The sequence below is a fragment of the Nelumbo lutea genome, chromosome 3 (genome assembly GCF_056320005.1).
Source record: "Nelumbo lutea isolate HS-2025 chromosome 3, American lotus-T2T, whole genome shotgun sequence".
In the NCBI taxonomy this organism is placed as follows: Eukaryota; Viridiplantae; Streptophyta; class Magnoliopsida; order Proteales; family Nelumbonaceae; genus Nelumbo; species Nelumbo lutea.
Window position 1 is genome coordinate 15,127,190 of NC_142686.1, and position 22,413 is coordinate 15,149,602.

Consider the following 22,413-nt stretch of genomic DNA (forward strand, 5'->3'; position numbering starts at 1 on the left):
TAAATATCTGGTCGTTTCAGGAAACTCCAAACTAAATGGGAGATCCATACACACAAATGCAATTAACGAGGCATTTGCTTACGGGATGCCTATGTGGCATAGTCAATACACGTTTACTCAATAAACTAAATGGAACCAACATATGTATCGTTGTTGAAGCTTTTAACTCCCGTATTTAATGTTAGTGAAAATCTCGATTAGTACCTTCTATTTTGGGTCTATTGCCATTGTGGTTCTTAAATTTTAAAATGCAATAATTGAATACTTGAACTTTCAAAATATGATAATCCAGTACTTAATGTTAACTGGCTATTAAGTAGCATTTGAAAATGATATAAATGCTCTTTTAAGTATCATCTAATTTTCTTTATCAATAATCCAAACATTGACAAATAAATTAACACTCAATTCATGGCCTCTTCTATTCAAGAAAGTTGGGTCACTAGAATGTTCTTTCAAATGTGACCCCAACGTTTAAATGGAAAAGGTAAGGATTTGGATCTGCTAATTTTTTTGTTGATGTTTAGATGGTTGATAAAGAAAATTAAATAAAACTTTAAGAGTATTTGTGTCTTTTTCAAATACCACTTAATGGCTGGTTAACAACTAGTTAACGACAAGTACTAGATTGTCACGTTTTAAGAGCTTGAGTATTGAATTGTTGCATTTTAAAGTCCGATGACCAAAATGGCACTAGACCCAAAGTAAAGGGTATTAATTGATAATTTTTTTAAATACTGACAAGTGTCAATGAAAGACAAAAGATGCTGAATATTAATATGATCCAACTGTTATTCAAGAAAAGTGAGAAACTCTTAAACTTAACCAAATACGTCATTTATTTGAGTAGAAGCCAGATGTTTTGTTTCTTCCTTGGCCCCAATTCCCCAATTCGATTTCTTCCTTCCACCATTACATTCGGCACCACCTTCACATGTAGTTTCCCTACATAAAATGTAAAAAATGATGGGATTTACTTTATATATTAGTGATGACTCGTGTGATGCATGGGATTTGTTAAGTTAAAGATAAACAACAAAATCATGTAAAAGTATGCAATTGTTTTACATAATAATTATTAATCATTTATAATTTTATATACTACTTTGAATATTTTGTTATAATACAAAAATAATAATAATTAATATTAGTTAGGGTTGTTTATCAAACTTAAGGATGGCAACTTTTCCCATTTTCCACGATACCATTGGGTTTTGCCCCGAATGGGGCAAGGATGTGGATGATTTTCCTCTGTGGGGATGAAGATGGGGAAATTTTCATCCCCATTGGCGGGGATGGGAAGAGCATGCCCTGCCTCGATCCCCACCTTATGGGATCCCTGCTAATATATATGTATATCTACGCATACATTTATATATGTATATATGTACACATGCGTCTATATGTTAATATTTTTTAAAATGTGGTTAAATATGTTTGAATCTTTACTGATATGATTGTAAATTTTAATTACTTTATTTTTATTTTTTAAATACAATAAAAAACAAAAACACAATGGTTGACACTATAAATAATTACAGGGATGGGGATTCCCATGGATATGGGATGGGGATAACTTTGTCCCCGTTAGCAGGGATGGGGATGGGGATTTTCACAGGGACAAGGATGAGAAGATGCTTCTCGTTTTCGCCATGCCCCGTTGCCATTTTGAATCAAACTAATGAAACTAACCAATCCAATTTCTAGTATTTCTAGTAGGCTTTGGTTCAACAATTTCCCAACTCAACTAGGTTTGATCAATTTCACTTTGGCCATTTGTAAACTGATTAAAATCGAACGACTTGACCATAGATATATATTAATTTTAACATGGGAAAGTGGGATTTTCCAATATTTCTTAGGCTAAAACAGTTTATGTTATAAATTTAATTTTTAAATTTATTTTTTTAATAATGCTATTGTAATTTTTTAATATCCAAAGATAATTTTTAAATTTAATTTTATAAGTTTAAACCAAACCAAAAATTGACCCAAACCAATATAACTTGAGTGACCAACCCCCCAACCTAACCAGGTCGATTTGGTTGGCCAAACAAACTACAATTGAATTGAACCAACCCATGAACAATAGTTTAATCTCTAATAATTATTAAAAATTTATAGTGAAAATATACAATAAATTAAATTTAAAAAAGCTAAATAATAGTAGTTTAAACTCTAATAATTATTGAAAAATTTCTATTAAATAAAAAACAAAAAATAGATTTATACAATAAATATTAATTTTAGTACAAATAAATATATAACAAATAAAGATTAAGTTTTTAAATTTATTATTAATAAACATTATTTTTTTTGAAAGTTATTTTTTATAATTATTAATTAGTACTATAAATGAAACTAGTTATTTACAATATTATTTATTTATTGAAATAATATCATTGTTTAAATTTTAAAATATAATTACTTGTTGAATTTAATAATCCATCAAATTATAGTACTATTAATACATAATTTTTTTATTTTAACTATTTAAAATATAGTTGTGTTAAAATTTTCGTTATTTAAAATATTTAGTTATTTAACTAAGTATTTAAAATCTTAATCTATTTATTATAATTGAAAGTTATTCAGTAACTATTTCAAATATTAATTTTAATATTTAGTTATTAAAATATTTAAATAATATTTATTTTTTAATGTTATATTTTTTATTATTTGAATAACATTTAGATCGGGTAAACCATAAAATCATAATTTATATTGTTTGTACATGATTTTGTGATGAAATTTGTAAAAATATATAATTATTAATAATATGAATACTATTAGATTGATTATAATTGTTTTTGTCTTTTTAATAAATATTTTAAAGTTATTATTATATTTAAATAATTCATAATTTTTTAATTCAAAATTTCTTTAGATAAATGTAGATAAAAAGTGGGGGAAAAGATAAATAAGAATTAGAGATGATTTATGAGAGAAACTCTCTACTAAATTAGATATAACTTAGGAGACTGTTGGGTAGAGTGGGGAAGTTTGTTTAGGAAAAACTTTATGATATTAGATTATTTAGATTATTGGAATATGTGGGAGAGAGAGGGGGGTGAGAGGTTTTAGGATTTTTTTTTGGGGAAGTAAAGTTTTAATTGGTAGTTTCGAAAATGATGTGGAATAAAAAAATCAAAATTTAAAAAAAATATAAGTTTTCTAGACTTTCTTGTTTTAAAATATATATTATTATGAAAAGATAACGACATATATGAAAGAGGAGATTTTTTGTATTATCATTCAAGACCAACCATGGAGCCACAATACACTGAAGATGAAGGAGGAGAAAAAGAAGAAGGGAGAGGGATAAAGAATAAAATTGAGTTTAAAAAAATTATATGTTATCTGGTGTCACATGTACGGATTTTAACGGAACATTAATAACGATAGGGATAGAGTTAGTTGGTCATATAAAAAATAAGAATAGTTTAAGAAATTTGCCCTTTTGAAAAGATGAAGGTATGGGTTTAGTTTTAATTAATCAATGGTTAACCAAATGGGTTAGTATATTGTTTTCATACATATTATAAATTTTCCTATATTTATATATATTGCCTGTACATTTTATATTATCTATATATTATAAATTAATATATATATATATATATATATATATATATATGCTATAATATATAATCTATTATTTATTATTTACAATAGTACACCATACTCAATCAAGCCATAAGACAGGAAATCCAGATTTCTTCGACGTACGTACCAGCACGTGGCAACAACAAACGACAAACTTTTTTTCTTTTTTTGGTACTTGATACGTTTTCAATTCGTTCAGGACGAAAAGCTTCCAAGGTACAAACGCAACCATGTACAATGCAAAAAGGCCCCCAAATCGGTTCATGAAATTTTCTAAACCAATTTGTATTGTTGTTGTTTGTTTTCAATCGAAGCAAACGCCTATACATTTTTGTTGGCGTTTGGGAGAAAACATCAGAACAAACATTAAATGCTCTACAAACGGGGATATGATTTTTAGATTTGTAAAACGAGGTTTATGTGAAATGTTGAAAGTAGCGGATATGTTGAAAAAAAAAAAAGAAAAAACTGAGAGAAAATAGTGGATATGATTTCCTGAAGTGTACTGATTTGTAAAACGACGATAGTTCTGTTACTGATTATGTTTGCAACGAAGGTCACCATCTTTGATGGCGGTGGTTAAGAGTGGACAACACTAATATGTGACGGGTAGAATGTATTACACAACTTGTACTACAATTATAAATATACAAAAAACAAGGCCCTGTTTGGTGCATTTTTTTGTGGGGTCTTTCAGCTGCTTATAAGTTGAGAAGATAAAAAATTGGTTTATTTTTGTTTGGCATGCAAAAGATCTTATCGCTAAAAGATGGGACGTCGAAAAAACGTGGTAAGCCCATTTTAGGTTGATTTTGGGAAGCTCCAAATGAAGCTTTTCACATCTTTTGCATTTTAATCTCGTGCGAAAAGACCCAAAACAACGCACAAAAATATGCGCATTTGTCAAACGGGCTTCGGGCTGCCCAAATCTTATGTCAAAGCTCAATGCATCTATTGACTATCAGAACTACGAGAAGATATTCTCAAAAAAACTTGCCCAATGGGCTAAAGCAGTAGTGAGTACACAAAAAAAAAATAATAATAAAGGAAAAACATGTTTACTAGTTATATTCAATGGATTTTTAGGCCCCGTCCGCTTTTTGGTAATTTACTTACTTGGGTAATTTACTCATCTTCTTTTATTTCCCACGCAAACAATATAATGACCATTTTAGTCATAAAAATCCATTATTATAAGGGGCATTTTGTCTCATTCAATTATTGACAATTTCCCTAAGGTGGAAAAGTTATTTATCCACTTAGGAGATGTGTATCACTTACCTGGGTAAGTGGTCCTTAGGAATATAAACTTTACATTGTCCCCACATAAATCTGAAAAAAAAAAGATTTTTGATTAATAAGAATCAAAGTTTCATTGACCAACTTTCACTCTCTCAAAATCTAAAAAAAGAATACCCCTTTGTGAAATCTATTGTTGCCGTGGTCAGGTTTAGCAGTGACATCAACCACCATCAATATGAAAATGTCTTCATTTCTCAAAACAGAACTGTCAAAAAATACAATTTCCCACTGTTTTACAATATAGAAATATATTGCAAACAAACTCCTATAAATCTGAACCAGAGTTAAATGTACCCATTTTGTGTTTCTATGGTAAACAAACGCAGCCAAGAAAAAAGATCCGAAGTCAAAATATATACAAATAGAGGGACCAAGGCTGCAATGTCAACGTGTCAGATACCGGTGTGTATGGGTTTAAGGCTTTAAGCTGTTGATTGGTTTGCCAATTAGGGCTTGGAGTTTGAACTATGTGTCTTGCTGATCGATAGGTAGTAGGAATTGCTGCCCCGCCTTGTGAAAAGAAAATGAAAGAAAAATAAAGTAATTTACAAATTACAATTTCCCGTTACCGTAAAAAAAAGTCTCTCTTTCTTTCCCTCCGGGATCTTTGATCACGATCACGATGCAAGCTTTTACGATATCCTGTTTTTTCCGGCATCATAGTCGAACCCTTATTTTTAATGCGAGTTAATAAAAATCAGGAGCGCTAGATCATACGTTTTGTCCCGAGGGCCCACACATAATCGAGAATTAAAGAGATCGATAATGTACGGAAAAAGGTCATCCGCATTGCATTATTACAATACCTTCACTTCGCCGGCTTGTCTATCAGGAGGCCTTCAGGGTGGGTTCGTAAACCCTCACTACACTTCGTCGTCGTCTTCTTCCGCTTTCCATTTGCGCTTTCTTGGTCTGACTTCTGATATTAGGGTTTTAGAAGATCAGAAGAACCTAGATTGCGTCTTTTGTAGGTCGTGAGGATGGGTGCGGACAAGGGGAAGAAATCAAAGGTTGCAGAGGGGGGAGAGGAGGAAGATTCAGATCACATTGATGGAGAGCTTGTTCATTCCATCGAGAAGTTGCAGGAGATACAAGACGAGCTCGAGAAGGTAAACTTTTCTTTTCTTTTCTCTTAATGTCACCGTTTTCTTCATCTTCCTCCCTTTGGACTTTGAGCTTGATCTTCTATATATGTTTTGGTTGCTTACGCGAGAGGGTAATCATTTCTTGAATTCCAGTGAAGGACAGTACTTGTTTCCTCTCAGTGCGTGGATTCAAGAACGATTTATTATTATTGCTGCAGTTGTTGATGTTTTTTTTTTTTTTTTCTTTTTCTTATTTTTTCTAGTGGTTGTTATAGATATGGCTTATACTGCCGTTCTCATTGTTATTGAACCATTGGCGTCATTTTGTTTATTTTACTACGCTATTTTCGTTTTCTTCTATTTCATTTCGAAACCGACGGCGGACAGCGTAAATGCATACCATTTTCTTTTCAGAGTGCAATTCTCCCCTCTCGACTCAAATTCGCACATTCATTTCTGGTACGGGCACATTGTTGCCTTTATACTGTTGGTTTTGTGTGTGTGTTTTAAATTTCTATTCCTTGGTTATTTCAATTTTAAATGAAGAGAGAGGCGTTCAATCATTATCGTTTTGTTGTTTTGGGTTCAGTGAGAGAATGTAGATTTTTTTTTTTTTAAATTATTCTTCTGTAAACGTAAGGCTTCAAGTTCTATTCGATTTTCATGTTCATATGTCTAGTTTTCGTCATTAACAATCGACTAATCAAGTTACCAAATATTTTTGAAGAGATTTTGGTTTTATTTTCACCCGGAAATTTGGAAGTTTTAGCATTAATTATGTCTTTTTTGGTGGTAGATCAATGAAGAAGCAAGTGACAAGGTTTTGGAGGTGGAACAGAAGTACAACGAGATACGGAGGCCTGTTTACAATAAGAGGAATGAGACCATTAAAACTATTCCTGACTTCTGGTTAACTGCTGTTAGTTATCCATCTTTCACAAACTTTGATTCTTATTTTATTACTGGAGTACTTAACTTTAACAAATATTTGATTACTGACTCTTTTGGTCCAATCCAATTAACTTGTAAAGGTTTTTGTGTGCAGTTTTTGAGTCATCCTGCACTTGGTGATCTTTTGAGTGAGGAAGACCAGAAGGTTTGACTCTCCTTTCTTATATACATGAACTGTATCTAAAATCAGCAAGAATTTGTTCCCCATTCTTAATGCCCAATAACATTTTTCATTTCTTTGCTGTGTTTAGTTTCTGGAATTGAGTGGTGAAATGCTGTAGGAAGGATGTTATTGACATCCTTATTAGACTTTGAATGGGTTGTAAGCTTGACTTCATGATAGCTCCTTCTTACTTGCTGTAGATTTTCAAGTTTCTAAATTCTCTGGACGTTGAGGACTTTAAGGATGTGAAATCGGGGTACTCCATTACCTTTGTGAGTTTCTTTCTCTTCTCTCATTTGATTTGTTTATGATGGCACTTGTAAATGGTATGGTTTTTCAGTTCTTTTTTTTTCCTTTCCTTTCTTTTGGGATGATATTATTATGAAGATTGGTTTATGACTTTATTTCAATTCATGATTTTATTGAGTAAGTAAATCCTTTCCTTCTAATGCTCAGAGCTTCAATTCCAACCCTTACTTTGAAGATACAAAGATCACAAAGGCTTTTACCTTCTTTGATGAAGGAACAACTAAGATAACTGGTACAACAATCAAGTGGAAGGAGGGCATGGTATGGGTGATTTTCCCATGTTACTTGTACACATCATTCACTTTCTTATACAAATCTCTGATTATATTTATTTTGCATTTGAAGGACATTGCAAATGGAAGTAATCATGAGAAAAAAGGAAGTAAACGCCCATTTGCTGAGGAAAGGTTGGTTTCTTCACGTAACCTATTTCACATATTTTTTTATCATACACACTGCAAATAGTCATGAATAGTAAACCTTCCACAGAAATGTGTTTATAACTAGTTCTGCATTGCTGTTGTTGTTGTTGTTGTTGTTATTGTGATTGATGTTGCTTTCTCGATGAACAAATTGTGATACACAGAGACATAGTTGTCAAGGTGACTAAGCAAGGCTAAGTGGCCATATATTTATAGATTTATAAATCTATAAATCTATAAAATTTGTAGATTTCTACACTTCCTAAACTATTTTTATAAGTTATATTTGCTTACTAGCAACACATCACACTAAGAATCATCAATAAAATCTTTCATATAAGTGTAATTTTCATGTGAAAATATAAAAATTGAACATTTAAATTAAAAGAAATAAGCAATCAAGCAAGTGGCTGATAAAAAAAAAAAGAAACAATCAAGCAAGTGAAGTGAGAGTAACACGTCTAACATGGCAACACTAAAAAAACTAATAATTTACTAATTTAGTTTAATAAAATCATACATTTTGGACCATTGAGTGTTGACCTTCTTGAGTATCCTTTTTTCTACTACTTTGCCTTCAAAAAGAAAACAAATTAAAAGAATCAATCAATTAATAAGAATTCAACTTTGCCATTAACAAATGGAAGAAACACTACAAAAAAAATAAATAAAAAATTTCATAAGAATTCAATATCAATCCTTTAAGGATTAAAACACATACCTTGGTTGATGCTTGATAGTTTATGTAGGAACTAGGAAGTAGCCAATTAGGAAAATATAAGATGAAAGTCATAAAACCAATAAAAAACAAAAAGCATGATACCATATAATGGAAAAGTATAAATCATTATTCATTTCAACAAGTCTACAAAAAAATAAATATGAAGTTTAAAACATTAAATATATCATAGACTATCTTTAAAGAAAACTTTGTATTCTCTAATTGGTTGGAGTGTCTAAGAAGTAAGAACCACCAACACCTTCATTGAATGCACCAACATCCTTAGCACTACAATCAACATCTTCATCCTTGTCATCATCATTGTCATTGTCATCATCATGATCATCTTCAACATCAATATTTTCTTCATCTTCATTATCTTCCATATTTTTGTCCCACATCGAGTCTTCTTCTTCTTCAACAACAACGACATTTTTGCCTTTAACTTATCTTCCTGACTCACCTCTCCCATGACCACCCCCCACTTCCACCTCCACCTCTACATCTACCTCTACTTGTACCCACTTGCATTTCCACACCCATGTCCACTTCTCCTTGGCTTATTTGATCATTCAAGGATTTCAGATGCCCCTAAAGCTTCATCAACTTGAGTCCATGTAAGATCACACCCTTCATAAACCAAGTCATTTGAGGGGTCTTTCCCAGTCAACCATTCACTAGTTTCATCTACGTCATCAAAGCAAATAGGGTCAAATTGCTTTGGATTTGCACGCCTTGTCGTAAATCTTCTCGGAGGCGTTGATTGTATTGAACAAATACAAGATCATTGGGCCTCTTTTGATCAAGCCTATTCCTCTTTTTTGTTTGAATCTACATTCACAACAAAATAAGAAAAATTATAAAAATAAGTATTTTTAACTTTCATAACTAATTTTATCGGAAAACCAACCATTACTTAGAACTTACATGCTCAAAAGTGCTCTAGTTGCACTCACAAGTAGAAGAAGTGCATGTAAGGCCTAATATGCGTAATGAAATACGCCTGAGGTCTGGGGTGCAATGTCCATAGCTATGCCACTAGTCAACTACAAAATAGAAAAAAATGAATTAAGACAATATAAATTTAAAATATTAGGAATAAAATATAAATATAAGTTTCAAGAAAAGAGAGCTTGTATTACTTGGTTGCTTTGTTTCACGTTGCCTAATTGCCAATTCTTTAGAGAAAGCCCCATGGGTGTGCTTATACTCATCCAACGGTTTCTTCCTCTTATTCTTCTGCATGTATTCTAGCATCTCCTTGGCAATACTTGCAGTAGTTTTGGAACATTTAGTAACATCCCCGTATCCCTAATTCAAATGTTGTTTTATCCTTTTTATTCCTCCTTTAACAATTTTACCACATAATAGCATGGAATTGCATTTTTATCTTCCAAATCATTGCAAAATGCATATTGCCATGTGGGGTCCTTTGATTGAGCCTTACGCCTAGTACTACCAGTCTACCACTTCCCTCTTCAGTTGTCATTCTCTATTTCTATTGAAAAAACCCAATCAGCAAATAAAACAAATTAGAAAACAAACAAAAATGTTATACTAGAAAATAATTAATCTATTTTATTCCTAAATTAAATAATGAGAAATGAGTAAGAGAAAAAGACTAAGACCAAGGGCAAATCAGCAATGACAATAATTAATAAATTAATAAAAAACAAATAATAGTTTTTTTGATAAGTACACAAAAACAAATAAATAAATGTTAAATCAGAAATCAATTAATCTAATCAATAAGTTATTCAGTTATTCAGTTAAAAATAGAAATTAAATAAACATTTCAAGCAAGCAAGTTTCAGCTACATGATATAATCAAATTTCATTCAGCTATTCATATATTTCCCAAGTATGCAAGCAAGCAGTAATGCAAATCAGCAAATGCAATATACAAATAGAAATAAAATAAAAAAACTTTCAGCCATATAATCAAATTTCAGACTTTCAGTTCAGCCATATAAAAAATTTTCAGCCATATAAAAACTTTTCAGCCATATATTAATGATATAAAAAAAATCCTTGAAAAAAAATAAAAGAGTACAAAACAGTGGATGTAGTCGCTAATTTATTCAACGAGAAGAAGAAAAGAAGAAGAATTGAAGAGTGGGTTTCGACTGTTAAAAAAATATGGGGCATAGCTCCTGTTTTTATTTGAAAACTGAGAACAATTAGTGGACTGTGGAGGAAGGGGGGAGAGGAAGACTGAAAACTGTGAACAATGAGTGGAGGAAGGGAGGAGTATGAGCCCCCGTGTTTTTGAAAAAAAGGCAAAAAATGACTGAGAAACAATCGGACTGAAATCTGAAGAAGAAGAATAAAACAACCAATAAAAACCTTTCTGCAATTGAGCAAAAACCCTTCTGCAAGACGAAACAAAAGCTTATTAGTTTGTAACTTTGTATTCTATTGTCTTAATAATAAAATGATTACATATAACCAGTTCTGTTTTAAAAGAATAAAATAACCAATAAAAATAGCAAAATAATAAATATAAAAAATAATTTCTTTTATGTATAAGGCGCCCGCCTAGTATACAAAATCAATGGCGTTTGGGTGAGGCGGCGATGGGAAACTGCTTTGTTGCCTAGGTGACGCCTAGGAGGTGCCCGCCTTGACAACTTTGCACAGAAAGCAACGTTGCTAGATTAGTTCATTGTTTTGAATATCATATTCGAGTTAAGGTTCTGTACTTTACATGGGCAATTCAATTTCAATCTGGATTAATGTTGTAGGAAGCAATATTGTGAGATTAAACTATTATATTTATTTGAAAGGATGGTTTTTTAAGTTAAGAACTCTTTAATGAACTAGGAACTAAAGAGAGAAGAACTACAATTTATAAAATTGTAAAGATGAGAGAAAGAATAGCAGAGATTTAAATCATATCAAGTGCATCAAAGAGGAACATAAAACCTTGGTAAAAGATTAGGAAGTCAAGGAAAGATCGAACGGCTATTATAACAAATTACTAAATGAAGATCATAGAGAGAGTACTAGAGGGGGAAGGATTAATAATTCTAATATTGCTAAAGTTGATAGCAACCTTCATAAAGTTAGAGATTTCTTAGTGAAGGACATTTTGAAAGAAGGGAAAGACGTTTGGACTTGACGGTATACTAATAGAATTTTGGAAAAGTATGGAGAGGTATAGCGACAAGCTTCCTCCTTTGTAATTTGTTGGGGTTTTCCCCTGCTTTGTACATCTTCTCATGTACCTCCTCTTCATTTAATGAATTCTGGTTAAATTTTCTCAAAAAAATTGGAGAGGTAGGCCTATTATGGCTAACTAAACTATTTAATAAGATTATGAAAGTAAAGAAGATGCTAGATGGTTAGGGAAAGAGCACTATGGTTCCTATATTTAAAAACAAAGGTGATATATAGAGTTCTAATAGTTATCATGGGATTAAACTCATGAGTCATGCTATGAAACTTTGGGAGGGAATAATTGGCCAGGGGTTATGACACAAGACAAGTAAGTTACAAAGTCAATTTATTTTTATGTTAGGTAGATCAACCATGGAAGCAATCTTTTTATTGAGATGATTGATGAAAATGTTTAGAGTGAAACAGAGATTTTCATCAGTGACTAGGCGCATAGGCGAGGTTCATTTCAAGGTATGTGCTTGAGTGCCTCACCTAGCCTAGGTGCAACACCTTTAAAAAGGCACACCAAGTGTGTGTCCTTTGCCTTGGTTAAAATTTGTGCTTTTTTACTTTTTTTTTAAAGCATGGTGGTTGGGCTGGGGTCTTACCCCCGAACCCCTAACCAAGCCCTTTTGGGCAAGCCCAAACACGTCTGTGCTAGGGTAATGAATTCTTAAATCATACATAAAAGATTTGCTTGCTCTCTAGTGCCTTGAGAGCCCCCCCCCCCCCCCCCCCCCCCCTTTTACCAATGTTGTTCTTCTTGATTAATACAAGACATTTTTAAAAGATAAAGAATTATTATTAACATTAAAAAGCAACCTTTTATGTATGAGTTAAGAATTCAAGACCCTAGCATAGACATGTTCGGGCTTGCCTCAAGGGGCTCAATATAAAGTGTCTTGTGGAATTAAAGTAATGTAATTGGGAAGAAATAAAGAGATTGGAAGTTCCACACGCTTGAATTGTTGATTCTTGAATATGTTTTTATGTATTTTAATCTGAGCTAATAGGCTTTTTAAAACATTTAGTTTAAAACTTAAGTATGCATCTTTAATTAAGATTATTTTTAATCTCTCTCTCTCTCTCTCTCTCTCTCCCTTCTTCTTCTCTGCATCTGAGTTGTTTAAACTCAGAGCAGAACTGCTATGAGTTATTCTTGTGAAGCACTTAGAAGAATACATGAAACACCGTACTAAGTACACGAGTCGGTGGTTTGGTTCCAGCTACTAAGCCTGTTAGAGGTATCTGAAGCAGTTTTGAACGCCATTAAAGCCCGTAAATTGGGATTGGAAGATGTCTATGAGTATGCTAACTGGAGAAGCGAGATACACAACATGCAAAAACGAAAGAGTGGGCTTCGCCATTTTTGCTTGCAGCAAGCTAGCAACTACAAGGGTGAGCAAAAAAGTAGAGATCTGTGATCAATATTTATTAATCTCGAGGGAGATTTGTTCGGTGGTTTGAAGGAGGAAGGAGATGAACAGTGTTTCTGCTCCTATTTGATATATATATTTTTTAAAAAGTTAGCCTATTTTAATAATTATGCTAAAAACATTATTTTTATTGGTATTAGGGCCCAAAAGTTGCCCTTATCAGCTACAATCCCCTTTTTCCCCTGTAATGCATCGCAGGAGCAGCTTGACTATCTAATGGCTATTCTTTGGTGGTTTGAAGTGGTATTGGGGTTACACTTGAATGTGCATAAAAGTGAGCTGGTAGCAGTTGGAGAGGTGCAAGAGTTGCAGTCTTGGGCTGATTACTGGGGCTTTAAAATGAGTAAGTTTCCTTTAAAGTATATGGGAACGCCTTTAGTGGCTAAATGCAACTCAAAGTCTATTTGGGAGCCTATTGTGGAGAGGATTGAGAAGAGTATGGCTGGCTAGAAAGCAAGGTACCTTTCAAAGGGAGGTAAGCTCACACTAGTTAAGAGTGTTCTTTCTTCCCTTACTGTTTACTTGCTCTCTCTTTACTCCATTCCAGCAGGGATGGCTGCTAAGATTGAGAGAGAAATGAGAGTTTAGAATTTTCATTTAGTAAATTGGGGAAATGTGTGCAACAAAAAAAGAATGGAGGTCTGGGAATAAGAAGGATTCGGGAACTAAATCTAGCCTTACTAGGCAAATGGTTTTGGAGGTTTGGTCAGAAAGGGAGCAGCTTGTGGGAGAGAGTTATAGAAGCAAAATATGGCACAAGAAGTGAAGGTTGGGACCCAGGAGAAGCAAATCAGTCTTATGGTTGTTCAGTTTGGAAGGGAATAAAACAAGTTGTATAGCTATTTCAGCAAGGAAACCAAGTTTGTAGTGGGTAAGGGCTCTAGAGTTCACTTCTGTCTGGATTGCTAGTGTGGTAACAACAAGCTAAAGGATGACTTTCCAGAGCTTTTTGCAGCTGCGGTGAATAAGGGGGCAAAAGTGGCTGAGTATGTCCGGTCTCATGATGGGGAGCTTGTGTGGAATCCTCTTTTCAGAAGAGCATTAAATGACTGGGAGATTGCTCCTTTTGGAAGGCTTCTACTGAGGCTAATGTAACACTCAAATTGACCTCAATGCAGCAGAGGAAAGGGTGTTGTTAGCAGATAGCAAAGGTCAGTTCTCGGTGAAATCTTTTAAATAAATTGACTCAAGAAGAAGAGCAGGATTTCCTATGCATGTAATTTGGTGCAAATACATTCCTTCAAAAGTATTCTTCTTTGTTTGGACTGCCTATCTGAACAATATCCCTACAAGAGATAACTTGAGTAGGAGAGGATTGTTGATTGAGACTCCTACCTATATGCTACAGGGCTGAAGAGTCAGGTGACCACCTTTTACTGCACTGCAGTTTCTCTTACAATATCTGGGTGAGGATTTTAAAGATGTTTGCATTAAGTTGTAGCTGCCCATCAACAATGGATGCTTTTGTGAAGAGATGGAGGATACAAGGCCTAAGTAAGAAAGGGAAGATTTTGTGGAACTTGATTCCAGGTGCAGTTTTCTGGTTGATTTGGCAAGAAAGAAACTCAAGGATGTTTCAAAACAAAAGCTGTCAAGAGGATAGAGTGTGGCAGAGAATTGTGGGGAAACTGTACTCTTGGTCTGCGGTACAGCTGAATATTCAAAGTTCCTTCTATAGGTCCCTTTTTTATTTTGAAAGTCTGTTTGTAATGCTTCATGGGATAGTGCTCTGATTGTTTTTATGTATTCTCTTTTGTACAGCCTCTGGTTGTGCACTTTGATCTTTATATTTGTATTGTCACGGGGTGACCTGTTCAGCTGGATGGTTGAACCACTGACCCAGAAACCGGAGGCAAAACGGTTCTGTTTCTGGGTCGCTTTTTAAAACATTCACAAAAGAAGAGGAAAGATAATGTAGAGAGTCACCAGAGTAGCAATCTTATGGACAGTTTGGGAGGAAAGGTACATCATGCTTTTTAAAGAAAGTTTAGAACATTGGATGCTATTCTTGGAAATATTACTTGAAGGTAATTCTTAGGGTCAAGATGTAGGATATTTTCAAAAGCTTTTTGGTGTATCATATGGTGAGAAATTGAGGAGTGGTGGCTGCCTCTTTCACACTGAAGATTTGGGTTCACCCACAAAACAGGGTAAAGTTGAGCCCTGAGGGAAGCTCACTTGGCAACCTGGGTCCCTCTGATATTGGGGGCGCTTTGAGGGATGGTTATGGGACAACCGTGACATTCTTCTCGCTCTTGGGCCCAATATGGTAGTGTGGTTCTCTTAGAGTAGAAGTATTAGCTCAATTGCAAGGATTGGAACTTGCTAAGCAATTAAACCTCAAACAGGTGGGGGTGGAAGGTGATTCAATGTTGGTAGTGGGATGAATGAATAATAACAGTCAAGGGGTTTGGATTTACAGGCAGGCCTTAAGGGAAATCAGAAATATAGCAATAGAGGTGGAGGGTTCCTTCAGATGGACTAGTAGATCAGCTAATAGATTGGCAGGTTCTCTAGCCAAACTTGGGGTATTGACACAACATCTGCTTTAGGCTTGTTTGTGAGTTTAAGATGCTAAGGGTTGTCTCCATGGGAAATGAAAGATGTACCTACTTGTTTACCTTTTAACTAATCTCAATAAAAAAAATGCTAGGTGCCAACCAGCTGGTTGGTAAGGTCTCGTGCTGGTCGTAGCGGAGACTTGGGATTGAATCCTGCCTGCACCTGGGTTGGGGGATGGGCTACCCCCCGTTGTGTAGCCCTTCAGAACATTTAAAAAAAATCTCAATAAAAAATATTTCTTTTACTGTTCAAAAAATATATGCAATGTAAATTTAACAATAAAATGAATAGAAATCAGGATAACTTGGGATTGGGGACCAAGAAATATCTCAATGTCTTTTCTTACCTTGGTTTGGTAATCCTGAATAAGGGAAATATCTCAGAGAAGTCATCTGCTTTAGGGGAAAATAACATAGATGAAGAGAAGTTATCTGGGGAAAAGGAGGAGATCTCAGTGGAAGATAACTCTGATGAGGAGCAGGAGGGAGAGATGATGGACAGAGTTAGAGAGTTAAAGAAGAAAGTAGATGTGGACAAGGTAGTGGAAAATGCAGTTCAAGCAAACAAGACTCTAGGTTTGGTGGTGTTGGGAGGAGAAAAAATGACAAGGAAGCTGTTCAAGGAATTGGAGGAAAGGTATCTGTTGAGTAACGAAAGATCTGGAGAAGGTTCCTGAGGGATATGCTAGTGCATGGGCCTTACTGTGGCTAGGTCTATTAAAAGATTTGGATTTCATTTGGATTCAGGGTTTTGCTTTGCTATTCTGGTCTATTTAAAGGTTTTGAGTATTTTTTTTTTCTGTAACTAGTTTCCAGGGTTGGATGACCCCAGTACTGTCACTTGGAACTTTAAGGATATTTTAAAAAAGGTTAAATGGCTATTGAGGGGTATGACAGTTAGAGTTCAGTGGCTGGGTATCGGCTAATGCCTTGGCTGATTATTATGCTAAACAAGGGGCTACTCGGGTTTCATTGTAATTTTCTTTTTCCTTTGTTATGTTTTTTAACTAAAGGGTTGATGGTTTCTTCCATCTCCCCTCTTTAAAGGGGAGGTAGCATCTCGTGCCTCTCCCTAAGTTGTTAGCGGGTTCTTATCAGTTGTACTATCTTTGACTTTGATTTAATAAATCTGAATATCCACTGATAAAAAAAACTAGTTTCCAGGGTTGAAGGGTTGTGGGCTGGTGGGCTTTGGGTGTTGGTTGCGGGGTGATATCTTGTCACCTGCTTGTGTATATCTCTTCTCTTCTCTCTCTCTCTCTCTCTCTCTCTCCTCTTTTTTAATAAAAGTTTTTCTTTTTTATTTATTACCAAAAAAATAAGGGAAAGATTGCCAAATTGAAAAGGATGTTGCCTATAGAATTAGAGCAGAATGGGCAAAATGGAGGGGTGAATTCAGAGTCTTATGTGATGGGAGAATACCATTAAAGTTAAAAGGAAAAATTTATAAATTCATAAAAAAGGAAAATTTTATATAACAGTTTTTAAGGAAAGCAATGTGCTATGGAGCAAAGTGTCCGTAAAATGAGTGTAGAAGAAATGTGAATGTTGAGATCAATGAGTGAATTAACTACAAAGGACAGGGTCTGAAATGAACTTATCTAGGAGAACCTAAGAGTAGCTCCAATAAGTGATAAAATGAGGGAAAATAGATTAAGATGGTTTTGGCATGTGCAAACAAGAAACATCCACAGCATCAATAAGAACTGATTTGTTACTGGTTGAGAGTGCTAGAATCGCTAAGGGAAGATCAAAATAGAAATGGGTTGAAGTAGTGAGAAATGACTTAAGGGTCCATTGTTTAACAATGGATGTCACATTCAATAGAAGAGAATGATGGAACATGATTCATGTAGCTGATCCCATGTAGTTGGGACAAGGCTTAGATAATGATGGTGATGGTTTTCAAGTTAAGGCTCTGTAATTAGCTTCAGCAATGCTATCAAATGGATTAATCGTGAACATTATTGGGTGGCAAGTATGTCAGTTCTTTACACATTTATTTTTCTTTATACAGGAGTCTATTATCTTATCCAATCTAACAGTGACATGTAATCTGTGCGTGTGCATGCATTTTGGCCTCAGTACTAGAATTATGTTTTTTTTTTTTTTGATAGATCAGTACCAGAATTCTGTTGAAGATCTCTAATCCAGTTTAACCATTAAAAAAAAGATCTCTTGTCCAGTTTTGTGTCTTGAGTTTCACATGTGCAAGATCAAGATCCAGCAGATAATTGTTTTTTTTTTGGTCATATTAGAGCATGGATGGTGTTCATATGTTTTTTATGTTTTTCAGAGCTATGGGAATATGGATTACATGAACACTTGCTCTTCCCTTTTAATGAATTGTGCGTGATTCACTAACTTGAAGCTCTCACCATTTTCTATATGCTTTTCTATTTGTTACATGATCTTTCGGAATTTGAAGGGAAAAAAAGGCTTATGTAGTCTCAGGTGTATTTTGAGTATTTTGATCTAAAAATACATGTATAAGTGATACTTAATATATACATAAGTGACTAAAGACATTCATTGCCCAAAATGTTATATACATACATGTGCATACTTGGCCCCACATTCTCAAATTGATTCTCTTAAATGCAGTTTCTTTAGTTGGTTCAGTGAAACTCAACAGAAAGATATTACAGAGGTGATTCATGATGAGGTAAATTCTGTATTTTTTCATCGGCTATTGCAAGATTTGCAATATTCTTTGTATAGACTCTGCCCAATATCATATTAACAACAAAAATAATGCTCATCTATGCTTCTCTGTCATTGAAATAATACTGTGTTATTTAGCTCTCACTACTTTGAAATTGTAGGTGGCAGAGATAATCAAGGAGGATTTATGGCCTAACCCTCTCAAATATTTTAACAATGTAACTCTCTTCCCATTTTCATTTGGTTTCAAGGATGGACATATCCATGATGATTGTGTTGGTGTATGATTTTATTCCTTCTGCTGCTTCCCTTGTACTATTTCTTCTGAGTTGATTAATGATCTTTTTGGTGCAGGAGGCTGATGAAGAAGACTTTGAGGGAGATGAAGATGATGAAGATGTAAGTTAAGATGGTATTTGATATTTCTTCATTATATAGGTGTTTTATATAATATGTTTCTGTCCAGCAAAAACTAGTAATCTAATTTCTTATATTTTATGCTGCCTTCACTGGCTTACAAAAAGGATGTGTATTGTTTTATTTTATTTAGATAATGTAAACAATGGAATGTTGCTAAAGTAAATAGTAAGTATACTAGGCATAGTTTCTCCATAAACCCACATTTTCAGATTAATGATTATCAACACATTACTTTGAATTCATCATTATTCTTAGATAGCAGGTCTTTCTTTACATATATCTCTGTTTTTCTTCATTTTCAATGAGCAAGAAAGTAATTTTGTTCCTTGTCTTGGCAACTTTTTTTTATTACGTAGTTTCTCTATGTACTGAGAGTGTCGGTCTCTGCATTAATTGTAAAAGAGCTCAGAAGAGGCTAAAAATGACGTGAACTGAAGTAGTGAGGTGATATTTGTGCTTGATAGAGTGTGATAGTGGAATGCGGTTCATGTAACAAAAACTAAGGGGGTCTTTTATGTATGATTTTCATTTTCAAAACAGAAATCAGCCACATCAGCAAAATACAATTTGGTTGATGTGGAATTTATTTTTATTTTACAAATAAATATCATACATATTGATTAATACCCCCTAGATGGTTAGAGTATATCTTAGTTGAGTATGCACAATAGGATTCAGAACCATTTTTTATTTATTTTAATGTTTACACCTTGTTGTTCATTAGGCATCCTATGTCTGAGTAATTTTTAACCGAGTGTTAGTTTGTTTTTTGTTCATATTACATTTTGGGGCATCGTTTTTGGCATTTATTAGAGGCTATTCATAGCCTTTCAGCCTCTTCTTTGCAAAGAAACTCTTCACTTTTGCTAGTAGCCCTTCTTTGATTAGTTGAGGATGGGGTTTTCTGATAGAATTGGTTATTAAGGTTGTACTCTTTCGAATATATTTCTTTTGATCTTTTGGAGATTTGGAAAGGAAACTTGTTTTTTTAATCAATAAGTTTGGAAAGGAAACTTTTCACATTTACTGAAAAAAAAACTTTTTACGTTTTGAACTTTTGATAATGTCTAGATTTTGGAGGGTAGTGCCCTCCTGGGTTGTGCCAAGTTAAAGTTTTTCCATTTTTTGGTAATAAATACAAAATAAAAATTTATTAATAGTTGAAGAAGGTACAATTGAGGGTAATGAGAGATCACAACAGCTACAAAATAGTACATGAAGTAGGAAACCAAAGGAGAAAATGACAAAACAATAGCCAAGAAAAGGACTATGATTGTAAACCCACTCAAGGATATTCCAAAAACCAGTGCTGACATCTTCTTTTGAAACCTCCTCAAGCTCTGGAAGAACGAGAACCCAATCCATGATCTTTTTCCCACAAAGAAGAGTGTATGGTCCCTGAACGAAATTCATCTTCGAAGATTATTGTCCTATTTCTTTGTTTCCATACTTTCCAACAAACAGCAAAAGGAATGCAGTTCCATAGGTGCTTGTGTTCAAGGAAGCTAAGTATATTTGTGTGCCTAATGTTAATATAGGGAAGGTGATTCTCATCTTGAACGCTGTATATTCATATTTACCTTTAGAGTCTGAACTCTGAACCTTGGAATGTTCATAGAATTCTCATAATCAGTTTAGAAGCTTTTGACAAAGGATATGTATTCGACAAAGTGGATTTGGTGAAACAGGATTTCTGTAGGTGGGCCCATGTAGTTGGATAAATCTATATTGAGTTTAATTTAGTAACAAGAATATTAATATATATTCTAATCAATGGGGAAGGGATTAATTACTTGTATGCCACCCATCCCCATCCCTTCAAATGCTCAATTGACAAGATTCTAGGGAGTTTTAGCTTTATCGTTGAAAGCACTTTTGTTCCATCTGACTGAATTTTGGCAATGAGCAGCAGGGAAGAGAAAAAAGAAACACCGAAAAAAGAGGGGTAAATTACGTGGGCACTAATTGTATGAATGGCAATGTTTGTAAAGCTAGAAGCACAACTAAAGCACATTGGGCTCCTAAAGCATGAGGCACAAGGCAAGGTGTTTGTACCTGTAAAAATGAAGCATGCTATTTTTGGGGAAAAGAAACAATAAACGTTTTATAGAAAGAATATGTCAATCCAAATTCTGAATGGAATAAACCAACTAGTCCTTGTAAAATAACGCCCTGCATAGGCTAAATTGTTTAACTTTTTATTGATAAATGCTAAATTGTTTGAGCATCAGAAGTACAACCTAGAATGACTTCATCAATTGCAGGGCTGTGATGGGGTCCTGACTTCATCAGTCCTAACTATTTACTTCTCTAGTTGAATCCTTAGTTGATTACCTTGTACAAGTACCACCGTTAGATGGACTATCTGCATTAAGAGGACTGTGTCCTATCATGCATTGGCTTCAACTGCAGAGCTTTCTTGAAGTTGAAATTCTTATCTAATGAATGGACTCTGGCAACTTAACATAGTTATGCACTGGTTTGAGATTTGAGATTTACCATTGTTTGTTTCTTCCTTGATTGTACTTGTCAGGGAAAGGGCATGGATGGCTTTGAAGAGGAAGATGATGATGACGAAGAAGGTGATGAGGAGGATGACAGTTAAACTCGTCCTGCTAGGGTTTGGAAGGTCTACATTTTGGCCATCAATGCTTTGGTCTTGGCTCTCGGAAGCAAAGTCCCTGATGGCTGCAGAGAGAGCCAGAAACAGGAGCTGACGACTCTTTTAAAACTGTTTTGGCGGTAGCAATGATCTGTTTTGGTTACTAGGTGACTGCTACCTTGGTGGTTTAGAAATGCATGGCTTGTTTGTTTTCTTTCTTTCTTTTTTTTTTTTTTTGGGGGGGGGGGGGGGTGTTTTCCTTCTTTCATTGTGCCTTGCGGTCTTTCTTCCTAAATTCAGGGGGTTTGAAGTGACGAGTATATATATTGGGTCATATTAACTAACATTTGTCCAGGGCACTTGCGGAAGCATATGCTCTTTGTGAACACATTATTTCGTGATAAATAAATATAAGGCGGCTTAATTAATCGATGGAAGTATGGAAACTATTTTTGGTTATTGCAATTTTCAGGGCTTGTGGTGTATGACGCACTTTTCCAGTAACAGAATTTTTCACTGCTAGCAGCCTAGCATGAGCTCTGCTCATACCATACCAAGAATATGGTTATGGATGGATTATCAGGAGATCGGTGTGGGTTGAAGAGGATTGGCCTTGCAACTTGGGTGGATGTGAGCCAGTCTAAGGTGTTCCAAGTCTGGAACTGCATGAAGTGTAATAGGGATGAGCATGGGTCGGTTCAATTCAGTTCCGAACTTGGAATTTTTCTTCTAGGGGTTGGTTCTAGGTTTTTGGAACAAAACCTATTATGTCTATATTGGATCCAAGGTTGGTTTTGACCCTAGTGGTGTTAGGGTGTCCTGTTCTTTCTTTATTTAAAAATAAGGAACCTTTCTTGAAAATAATTAAAACATTCTACAACATTTAGAATCTAATGCTGGATAGTGGAGACTTGGGAATGAATCTTGCTACCACAGGATTGGGAGATGATGGGCTACCTGCCTACTTCCCTGTTCTGTAGCTCAATGAATAAAGAAAAAGGGTAAATTACAA

At 34.3% G+C, this 22,413-nt stretch overlaps 1 protein-coding gene across 1 annotated transcript; it reads left to right on the forward strand.

The window, feature by feature from the left end:
- Positions 1 to 5,357: 5,357 nt before the first annotated feature.
- LOC148863126 (NAP1-related protein 2-like) lies at positions 5,358 to 21,829 on the forward strand. Its single transcript, XM_088979364.1, has 10 exons — positions 5,358 to 6,017; positions 6,790 to 6,912; positions 7,039 to 7,089; positions 7,308 to 7,379; positions 7,564 to 7,677; positions 7,762 to 7,823; positions 18,320 to 18,380; positions 18,541 to 18,597; positions 18,734 to 18,778; positions 21,333 to 21,829. The coding sequence occupies exons 1-10, from the start codon at positions 5,889 to 5,891 to the stop codon at positions 21,402 to 21,404; spliced, it is 786 nt and encodes a 261-aa protein (XP_088835490.1). The 5' UTR covers positions 5,358 to 5,888; the 3' UTR covers positions 21,405 to 21,829.
- The last annotated feature ends 584 nt before the right edge of the window (positions 21,830 to 22,413 follow it).